Source organism: Antechinus flavipes, chromosome 1 (assembly GCF_016432865.1).
Source record: "Antechinus flavipes isolate AdamAnt ecotype Samford, QLD, Australia chromosome 1, AdamAnt_v2, whole genome shotgun sequence".
Taxonomy (NCBI): Eukaryota; Metazoa; Chordata; class Mammalia; order Dasyuromorphia; family Dasyuridae; genus Antechinus; species Antechinus flavipes.
Genome location: NC_067398.1, coordinates 610,681 through 621,773, shown reverse-complemented (window position 1 = coordinate 621,773; position 11,093 = coordinate 610,681). Strand labels below are relative to the sequence as shown.

The window sequence follows — 11,093 nt, the reverse complement described above, 5'->3', positions numbered from 1 at the left end:
TACACTGCAACATGTTTAGCATATATAGGAATGCTTGCCATCCTGGGGAGGGGGTGGAGGGAGGGAGGGAAAAAAATCGGAACAGAAGCGAGTGCAAGGGATAATGTTGTAAAAAAAAAAATTACCCTGGCATGGATTCTGTCAATATAAAGTCATTTAAAAACAAACAAACAAACAAACAAACAAACAAAAACAAATAAAGTTATAGCTAAATAAAAAAAACTAAATCGAAGGCTCGGGGCCCCCAAAGGTCGCTGCGTCAGGGTTCACGCGGTACCACAGAAAAACTCCCACAACACGACAGGAAGAACGCTTTCCTTCCCGGAAATGACCGCAATGGAGCGCCGAAGTGTGATAGGGGAAGGGGGCGGGACTTCCGGCGGGCGCTCCCGCGGGCCGATTTGAAAAGTTCTCCTGCTCTGCGGGGAAGCGCGGAGGCGGGAAGGGCCGCGACAACTGCCGTGCTGCCTTCCCGCCTTTGTGGCCGGAGGTCGGAGGGTTAGGAGGTGAGTGGAGCCGAGGACTTGGGCGGGGGTCTCCCTCTCCCGAAAGGGGTGGGGGGGAGGGGGCACGAGTCCGAACCCTCCCCCCGCGGGTCAGGGCGGGCGCGCTACATTCCGCCCCCGGAACCGTTTGCTGTGCGGCCCCAAAGAGGCTCCGGGGAGGGGGGTGGGGAGGCCCCCGAGGCCGGCTGCGGCTCTCTTCGGCCTGGCTCCTCTCTGCGCTCCGCCCTCCGCGTCCCTGGGTGGCTGTTTGCTCTTCCTTCTGTCAGAGGACCCAGACTTCAGGGAGGTGAGGCCGCGGCGGGCCGGTGAACTGGGTCGGGGGGCAGGGCAAGGCCGCCGGCCGCCACCCCCACACACAGACACACAGACAGACACACAGACAGACACACACACACACACACACAGACACACAGACACAGACACACAGATACACACAGACAGACAGACAGAAGCGCCAGGGCAGAGACGGGCATGGGCACATTCACACAGAGTTAGGGACAGACAGACAGACAGAAGCCCCAGGGCAGAGACGGGCATGGGCACATTCACGCAGAGTTAGGGACAGAGAAGCGCCAGGGCAGAGACGGGCATGGGCACATTCACACAGAGTTAGGGACAGACAGACAGACAGAAGCCCCAGGGCAGAGATGGGCATGGGCACATTCACGCAGAGTTAGGGACAGACAGACAGACAGAAGCCCCAGGGCAGAGACGGCATGAGCACATTCACACAGAGTTAGGGACAGACAGACAGACAGAAGCCCCAGGGCAGAGACGGGCATGGGCACATTCACGCAGAGTTAGGGACAGAGAAGCCCCAGGGCAGAGACGGGCATGGGCACATTCACGCAGAGTTAGGGACAGAGAAGCCCCAGGGCAGAGACGGGCATGGGCACATTCACGCAGAGTTAGGGACAGAGAAGCCCCAGGGCAGAGACGGGCATGGGCACATTCACGCCGAGTTAGGGACAGAGAAGCCCCAGGGCAGAGACGGGCATGGGCACATTCACGCAGAGTTAGGGACAGACAGAAGCCCCAGGGCAGAGACGGGCATGGGCACATTTATGCAGAGTTAGGGACAGAGAAGCCCCAGGGCAGAGACGGGCATGGGCACATTCACGCAGAGTTAGGGACAGAGAAGCCCCAGGGCAGAGACGGGCATGGGCACATTCACGCCGAGTTAGGGACAGAGAAGCCCCAGGGCAGAGACGGGCATGGGCACATTCACGCAGAGTTAGGGACAGACAGAAGCCCCAGGGCAGAGACGGGCATGGGCACATTCACGCCGAGTTAGGGACAGAGAAGCCCCAGGGCAGAGACGGGCATGGGCACATTCACGCAGAGTTAGGGACAGAGAAGCCCCAGGGCAGAGACGGGCATGGGCACATTCACGCAGAGTTAGGGACAGAGAAGCCCCAGGGCAGAGACGGGCATGGGCACATTTATGCAGAGTTAGGCACAGAGAAGCCCCAGGGCAGAGACGGGCATGGGCACATTTATGCAGAGTTAGGGACAGAGAAGCCCCAGGGCAGAGACGGGCATGGGCACATTCACACAGAGTTAGGGACAGAGAAGCCCCAGGGCAGAGACGGGCATGGGCACATTCACGCAGAGTTAGGGACAGAGAAGCCCCAGGGCAGAGACGGGCGTGGGCACATTCACGCAGAGTTAGGGACAGAGAAGCCCCAGGGCAGAGACGGGCATGGGCACATTTATGCAGAGTTAGGGACAGAGAAGCCCCAGGGCAGAGACGGGCATGGGCACATTTATGCAGAGTTAGGGACAGAGAAGCCCCAGGGCAGAGACGGGCATGGGCACATTCACGCCGAGTTAGGGACAGAGAAGCCCCAGGGCAGAGACGGGCATGGGCACATTCACGCAGAGTTAGGGACAGACAGAAGCCCCAGGGCAGAGACGGGCATGGGCACATTTATGCAGAGTTAGGGACAGAGAAGCCCCAGGGCAGAGACGGGCATGGGCACATTCACGCAGAGTTAGGGACAGAGAAGCCCCAGGGCAGAGACGGGCATGGGCACATTCACACAGAGTTAGGGACAGAGAAGCCCCAGGGCAGAGACGGGCATGGGCACATTCACGCAGAGTTAGGGACAGAGAAGCCCCAGGGCAGAGACGGGCATGGGCACATTTATGCAGAGTTAGGGACAGAGAAGCCCCAGGGCAGAGACGGGCATGGGCACATTTATGCAGAGTTAGGGACAGAGAAGCCCCAGGGCAGAGACGGGCATGGGCACATTCACGCAGAGTTAGGGACAGAGAAGCCCCAGGGCAGAGACGGGCATGGGCACATTCACGCAGAGTTAGGGACAGACAGAAGCGCCAGGGCAGAGACGGGCATGGGTGCGCATCGGGCAGCCTGTCTGTTCGAGATGCTTGATCCTACTTGCTGCCATGTGCCCATCACGCTTGCTTAGCTTCCAGATGACACTGAAGTGATGGAGATTTACCCCTGGTTTTCAATCACTTTCTCATTTAAGTTCCATTTGTTGTTTTTCTTCTTTTCCCTATCACTGACAGCAGGACTCGAGCATGGAAACCCTGTCTTTTCCCCGACTGAATCCAGCTGAGATTGTGACTCATGTCCAGAATTCAGTCCTGACAGGAGCCGATGGCAAAACTCTCTCCAAGAATGATATTTTTCCTAACCCAAAGGTGCTGTCACTGGGTGTCTTCATGCACTGGGGTGATGTTTGGGAGCCAGGTGGGCATAACGTAAACTAAACGTGCAGCAGCCACTGTCATGTAGAGTCTGTGTTACAGACTTTATTTTTAAGTGACATTGGTAACTAGATTTGGGAAATTCGGTCTCCCAAAATGTGGATGCGGAGATCCTTTTTAATTCAGTCTTAGGCAGTGGGGCTGGTTGTTACATCCAAGTAGAAACGGATCCCTTCTGGTCACATTGACTTAGAAAACCACAAACGAACATTTATTTTGTTAAGCATTTTCTAATGACATTTTCTTTTGATTCAAACTCTTTGTGAAGTTTGACAGCTCTGGCCCAGGGCCCCAACACCTTAAGTGTCTGGCCCAGGATCACCTGTGTCAGAGGCTGGATCTGACTCTTATTTCATGCTAGATATGCCCTGGGATGCTCAATGGGATGCCAGCTTTTTACCAATCTCCAACCTCTTCTTGAACCTGCCAATTCTCTGGATTGGTCTGTTCAGAGAAGATCTACAAAATTTTCAGCATGGCAGGAAAATGGGTAGAATGACTTGTGGGGAGGAGAGGGATTTCAGTGACTGGCTTAATCCTATTAAATTGAAACCTACTGGAACAAGGTATTGACTTGTTAATCAGGGCACCAAACAATGCTCTTAATCCTTGGCTACTCCTTTTGTTGACTCTTCTTAAAATATGTTTCACTTTCTGTTCAAGGTGTTGCATTTTACAAATTTGCATGACTCAACTAGACAACTTTCCCCCCTGTCTCTTAGTGGAAAAAATTATATCTGTATATATGATGTTTTCAAAGGAATTTAGCTGTATTGAGTTTATAACACTGCTTTATGTGAACTTAGGCATCAACATAATTCAAAGTCTTTAACACTCATCCTTAATATAGAGAGTGTCCCGAACTTTAGGGTATTGTTTCAAGTGGAAAAAGTGAAAAGAAATTTGAGGGAAAGTAGAATTGAGTAGTTTTTCTTTTCCTTTTCTGTGAATATGACAATCACCATCTTATTTCAGTGATAAGAATGATGGAGTTTCTTTTATCTTAAAAAGCTGGATTTTTAAGGTAGATGTTTTTGTGTTTTGTTTTGCAGTCTGAAGTCTTGCGCAAGATTTTCTTGCGAACACTACAAATTGTATATGGAATTCCACTGGACGCCTTTTACATGGTGAGTTTGCTGATGAGATAGAGGATGGAAAAACTGTGTGTGTAAAGTGCTGCAGAAACATGACTGTTGTTAAGATGAAACATTTTGCTGCTTCTCTATTTACTATCATGTGTGATTGGTTCTTTGGATGGACATTCTGTTTCGGTTCATTTGGAGCTCAACCAGCTCAACCAGTTTCAGTTCTGTTCGAGTGAGCAAACATGAGATTCCATAAGATGGATATTAGTACATTTTTTAAAACTAGGATTACCCCACAATGGAGAGCATACCTTATTCAGGGATTAATAAAGCCATTAAACTATTTTAAGAATAATTTAGGGACAACAGAAAGCCAATGCAAACTTCTGAATCATTGCCTTAGTCTCAAGAAGTCTGCCCACATTGGAGAATAGTCAAACAAAAATGGCAGCATAATTTAAAATAAACAGAAAACAGGATGTTTGGTTTCTCCAGATGGAATGACTTTCCTTTGATTGGTACTAGAAACCACAAATTTGGTTCCATTCAGCAGGCATTTCTGTGCTAGTTTGTACCTCTAGAAAGGGACTGTATTTGCCTCTGGAGACACACAGACCAAAACCAGAATTGTTCCTGCCTTCAAGTAGTTTCACACAAATTGTGATAAAAATAAAGGAAATCTTTGTCTTTTCAAAATTCTTCCAGCATAAGTGTGGAGCATGTGCCAGGCAGTAGAGTCAGGAGAGCTGGGCTTCTTAGTGTTTCTGTGGGGCCGAACGAGCCATTATGCTACCTCTCTGGGTGCGTTTTCACCTGAAAAGTGAAACATGGAGGGTTAGACAATAGTCTTATGTTTTACGTTTATAGCTAATACATGTGTATGTTATGTGTGTGTGTGTATGTATGTGTGTGTTTAGGTCTATATGTAAAACTTTGATGATTCTTTGGCAAGTATTGATTCAGCGTTTACATTTTTTTTAGTTTGCAGATCAGACCAGTGATATGTTTTAAGCATTGGCCGTAGGCCAGGCACTGTGCTCGGTACCAGGTCTACAAGCACAAGAATGAGGCGCTTGTGCTCTAAGTCTTGCCTTTGAGGTTGTGAGCTCCTTGGGAGTAGGGGCTGTCCGTGGCCTCCTTTTGTATTCCCAGTGCTCAAGGCTCACAGGAGGCACTTAATGAAAGTCTCTGACCTGCCTGTGATTCCTTCTTTCTCACCAGTCGGACTCAGTGTGTTTTGTGCTGAGCAGTTCTGGGCCCAGTCCCCTCACACCCAGCCTGATTTTGATTTGATGACGTCCCTTATATGTCCCTTTCTCTCCTCCAACAAGCCACCGCTCCACCACCTCATACCACGGTAGTCTAGTAGGTGTTGCCATTCAGTGAACAGTGATCAAGTACCCACTGTGCGCCAGGCTTGGGGCGGGGGGAAAGGGGAGGAGGTAGGGCTGCAGTGAAGGAAGCAATGGGACATCTTTCCCCCTCTGCAGCCTAACTATACTTGCTAAGTGACCTGCCTTAAGCCTCTCCCTCTACTCAAAATCAGAGCCAGAATCGAACATGAAATCTTGAACTCGCCATTCAAAGCCCCTCTTGTCTTTATCTTACTGTCCTCTCTAGAGTCCATTCTCTGATTTTTGTTGTTGGTCAGTCCTGCCTGACCCTTTGTGACCCCATTTGGGGTTTTCTCTGCAAAGATATCAGAGTGGTTTACCATTTCCTTCTTTAGTTCATTTTACAGATGAGGAAAGTCAGGCAAACAGGTGAAGTGAATTGCCCAAGATCATAACTACTAATGTAAGGCAGAAATATGGGAGGCAGGTTTGAAGTCAGGTAGTCCTCCTAACTCCTGGGCTTGTTCTCTGTCCATCATCATGCCCTACGGTTCCTTCATCTTCTGACTGCAATCTTTTTCACTGACTGTCCCTCAAGCCTGAAATTCTCTCCCTCTTTATCTCTGTCTCTGGGCTTCCCTCAAATCCCAGCTTCTTCACAAACCCTTTACCAGGCCCCCTTCATGCCAGTGCCTTCCCTGATCCTTAAGGACAGAGTGCACAGCACACAGTGGGAACTTGGAGAATGTTTGGTTGACTGACTGTGATTCATTTAAGCTTATGTTCCTTTCCAATGGGAGAATCTGTTTCCACTAACGGCTGATAAAAGGTTCACAGCACTGTATGTGTCCAGAAGGACATGCACAGCTGCCAATGCTATGGCACCAAGGTAAAGCCCAAATTTGCAGGGAAGAATAGAACTCTCTTCTCAATGGGACTTGTCTTCCGTCAGATCTGCTTCCTCCCTGGTGAAATATGTAGACCCAGCCATTGCCTACAAACCGTTAAAGCCTTTTTATCTGGAATATGGTCTTAATAGAAAGTTCACACTAAGTTTTGGGGATCAGTGATTGAAGCTTGAAAATAAGTTGTGAATCTGTCTCCCATTCCAGCCCACTTGACATTTTCTACACTTCTGTGTTTAGATGCCAGTGAACATTGAAAGCATGTACCCACAGATAATGGAAGGCTTCTTACCGTTGTGTAACTTGTTTGTTTATATGTAAGTAAACTGGTTTGGTTTTTTTAACTTTCTATTACCTTTTGTTCCACTTTAATCTTGTAAAAATTAAAACGCATTGGGAAGGTTTTCTTTTTCTTTTTCCATTTGAACTTTCAGATTCATGGACTTTAAAAAATGTAGTAAAAAAATCAAATGTAGTTGGATTAAATAGCTTTCTTACATTTGTTCCAGATTTTGACTATACTTAAGTTATCAAGTTTCAGAATCGATTCCTTTTTGTAGGTTGATGAGTCTAGGGGCATCCTTCTACCTATACTTGTTGGAAACCTAACCCATAACTTGGTTGATCTTAAATACTTGTATAGTAAATATAACCAGAAGGTAAAATTATGAAGTCAGCACTTTTCACAGTTGTCATTCTCCTAAAAGCTGGATGCTGACAATAAGAATGTCCGTAAATGCCCACCAATAGATATCCTAGAGATGTCACGTGACCTAGAATAGCAGATTAGAATAAAAGATCATTTAAGATTTATGGAGTAACTTGCCCAAAGTTTCACAGTATGTAGGGAAAGAGCTGGGGTTTCAGCCTGAGGGCTTCCAGCTTCAAGTCAAATGTTATTTCTAATATGACATGTTAACCTGAGTTTCTTTCTCCTAAACCAACATGATGATTAATCCTCATAAATAGTATGGACAACTGCAAAGCCTTTTATATATATTATCTCATTTTATTCTTATTACAAAGCTGAGAACTAACACTAAAAGTATTGTTTCTCTTTAATAATAGTAGCTAGCATTGATAAAGTTTGCTTCCTATATGTTATGTCATTTTGTGATAATGACCCTGGGAGACAGGTGTGATGATTTTTCCATTTTACATATGAGGAAACGGGCAGGGAGAGATACCCTGCCTCTGAGTGTCTGAGGCAGAATTTGAACTCGGGTATTCCTGACTTCAAGTACAGTGTTCCATCCTCTGAGCTGCCTGGCTTCCCTATGGCTCAGAAAAGTTGCCATAAACCTGTGTTTCTAAGCCAGAATTTGTCAGCAAACATTTGAATCCAGGGCATTCTTGATTCCATCTCCTAAGTGAAAATAAAGACAGTATAGAAATACAGAACTTTCTGAATAATGCCATGTGAGAAAAGGAGAATCTGAACATGTATATACACACTTGATACAACTTTCTACAATATCTGGGGCTGGGGAGAGGAAGACAAAGTGCAAGTTATCGATAATTCATATTAGTGATTATACTTTTTTCTTACTATAAACTTGAGTAAACACACTCTTTGATTTTTTTCCATCCTTAGGGAGTCTTTTCTTCGCATCTGCCGGGTGAATGATTTTGAGTTTGCTGATATTTTCTATCCAAGTAAGTTGAAATGTTTATTCCTAATCATATCTATCTTTAATATATTGTACTTTGATGTACATAAGTGCCATAAGAAATTCACATTTATAGCAAATAATAAATTATGCCAATTATTATTTTCTAGCACTCCCTACTCACCTTTTCTGCTGAAGAAAACCCTACTATATTAATTGTGTTAACAAGGCCCAATACTTCCTTAGTTTTGTAAAGAAAAAATCTGATTCTTGTAAGAAGACTAAAAATGAAATACAGTGAATGAGAGCATTTATTAACAGCTTGCTATGTGCTCAGCACTGTGAACCTAGCTTACCAAATGCAAAGACTTGCCTTCAACAAGCTTACCTTGTGACTGATAAAACCTCACACTGAGGGGAGCAGTGTTCGGTGGAGGGAAGGGAGAAGTGGGGTACACTTTATTTGGGAAAATGCAGAGATGGGGAGTGGGAAAATGGGGGAACTCCACTCTTTGAGAAGTGGGCAGAAGTGATTCTAGAAGGAAGCTACATTTTATCTAGAGTAGGCAGATAGTGAGAAGCCTGTGATGTTATTGGAGAAGCGCCATCAATCAATAGGCTGTGCTGTTAGGACACGAAGAGGCAGCTAGACGACATTGGGGAAAGAGGTGTCAGGAGAGGAGGGGCCTAACCCAGGACCTAACAGATAGGAGATTCTTACTGAATGAGAAATTATTATTGTTGCTTTGAAGGAGTGGAGCCTCTAACCATCTTAAAAGACAATATTAGGAATGGACATGGAGCTTTAGACAAAAGACATTTCCCATCTTATCTGAATTTCTAGTAATGATATTTATATCTTGTATGACTTTTATGTTATTAATTTATTAGAAAATAATGTGCTTCGTTCTTCCATTCTACTTAGGCTAATTCATTTTTTTAAAAAATGCCACTCTACTCTTACTCCACCATCACCTCTCTAACTGAATAACTATAGGTCTACACAAACAACTTTGTTAAAAATTATAAAAAAATGAAAGCAGTTGTTGAATCTTAAGCCATTTTTTTGGAATTAGATGAGTTATTGACTGCCTAAAAGTTGTATTATTCTTTTATTTAAAAGCTGAATGGATACACTGTGTACAGTTGGGAAATGAACCCTCAGATTTAGATTGTCCTGATTTCTGTAAGAATGAGATTTATGCAAAGATTGTTTTGCTTTATATTTCAGAAGGAAAACGTACATGTCGGTTTTTAAGTGCCATCATCAATTTCATTCACTTCAGAGAATCACGTCGAGAAATATATATGAAACATTTATGGGAATACGTAAGATGAAACATAATATTTGGTCTTACTATGAAAGCAGTCTCCCCAAAACATTTCCTGCTTTGTTGATGTCCTTTTAAATAACAAGAAGCAAGAGAGTTCATTTGTTAATTATTTTTAACTACATAGTTTCAAGGCACTATAGAGCTGGCAACAATGTTCTCTTCCCCTGGAAAATACCAGAAGCTTTGGAGGCCGTCTTTTGTCATAAAAGGGCCCAGGAATAATCTCCAGAAACTATATGCCTTTCTTCTTAGAAAGAGATATACACTTACTGACTTATAAACAGAGAAATCAGGAACTCTTATCTTTTTATTTTACTTATAAATAATATGGTACCTGGATTTGATAGTTCTTAATTAACGTTTATTGGCTATTTCCCAAATAAATTAATACCAACGTGAATGATGAATTCAGTTTTGTTCTGCTTCTGCTGCATAATAATGGAACAATCTGAAAAGTCAGGAACTTTATGCTTTATATTGCTTTTCAAAATGTAGGTTCAGAAAAGGTCTCATCGGTAGTGTCTTCCCTATATAGTATTCAATTACAGTATTTGTTTTTCTCCTGAGATTATCTGCATATGAACAAGAATCTCTTGTACTATTTATCATTCATTTTTTTAGAACTCCTTTCTAATGGATGCTATAGAATGGACCAATAGCCAGATTACCACATTTTGGAATTTTTATGTGACATGTCATATTTAAATAAGCTCATGAAATTACTTTTGCAGAAATCTTCTACGGACAAGATGCAGCAGCTACATGTAGCACAACAGGAAGCATTGATGAAATTGGAGAAACTTGAGTAAGTGCAAGACTTATTCACATTATAAGTGGTTATTACAATTTTGAATAAGTGTTTAGTGTCCAGTATTATGCTCTGAAACTGCTTCTTAATATTGAGGAGAGCAATTCAGATTTTATTGAGATAAAGCTTTTTTGACTTTTACTATATAGTCTGTTCTCTGATCATTTTCTAGACATTATTGTGTATCACATTACCTAGTCCAAGAGCCATCACTTTGTCCACCTAAATTACTGCTGGAATATTTCTCCTAACTAGACTCTTATATTGACTTAGAAGTCATATAGGAAAAAGAAAATCAATCTAGAATGATGACTTGTAGAATTCTCTGTAAGTTTCTAAACCAGAAGAGTAGGGTGTTTGGTATCTTACTGCTCATCTATTTTCGGGAAGACAAGCTTGTTTCTGGTCATATTCACTTTCAGAGGTCAATAGGGGTCTGTAAAACAACTAGAATGCTAGAGAAAACCTGGCTCTGCACTGCTTCCTCACCTCCAGAGGTAGCTAGGATGGGATCAGATTAAGGACTATGAGCTCTAATCAGCTCTTTCTTTTGATAAGATGGTAAAACACAAAAGTCTAAGCCTTTTCTGCCTGGATTCCTCCTTATTTTTTCTCTTGAGTTCTATCCAGTTTAGATTTGAAAGTAAAAGTGAGTTTTGAGTGTGGGCTGGAATGAGACATTTTCTAGGAAATAAAGTGAATGTCCTGTCTTGCCAACTTGTGACTCCTTTAAGGATGGTGTTGTTTGATGCAATTAGAAATGGAAACTAAATCA

General features: G+C 44.0%; 1 protein-coding gene across 3 annotated transcripts in view; it reads left to right on the top strand.

Moving 5' to 3' along the window:
* The first annotated feature begins 404 nt into the window (after nucleotides 1-404).
* Nucleotides 405-11,093, top strand: part of NUF2 (NUF2 component of NDC80 kinetochore complex) — a 31,991-nt gene continuing 21,302 nt past the window's right edge. Inside the window, exons 1-7 of one of the 3 annotated variants that reach the window (XM_051977108.1) lie at nucleotides 405-506; nucleotides 3,042-3,176; nucleotides 4,295-4,369; nucleotides 6,807-6,883; nucleotides 8,161-8,222; nucleotides 9,408-9,505; nucleotides 10,242-10,315. In XM_051977108.1, coding sequence (XP_051833068.1) covers nucleotides 3,054-3,176; nucleotides 4,295-4,369; nucleotides 6,807-6,883; nucleotides 8,161-8,222; nucleotides 9,408-9,505; nucleotides 10,242-10,315 — 509 coding nt within the window. In that variant the 5' untranslated portion in view covers nucleotides 405-506; nucleotides 3,042-3,053. Of the gene's footprint in view, nucleotides 507-688; nucleotides 793-3,041; nucleotides 3,177-4,294; nucleotides 4,370-6,806; nucleotides 6,884-8,160; nucleotides 8,223-9,407; nucleotides 9,506-10,241; nucleotides 10,316-11,093 lie in introns of those variants that run through there. The other 2 variants (XM_051977110.1, XM_051977118.1) reach the window with 2 other exon arrangements.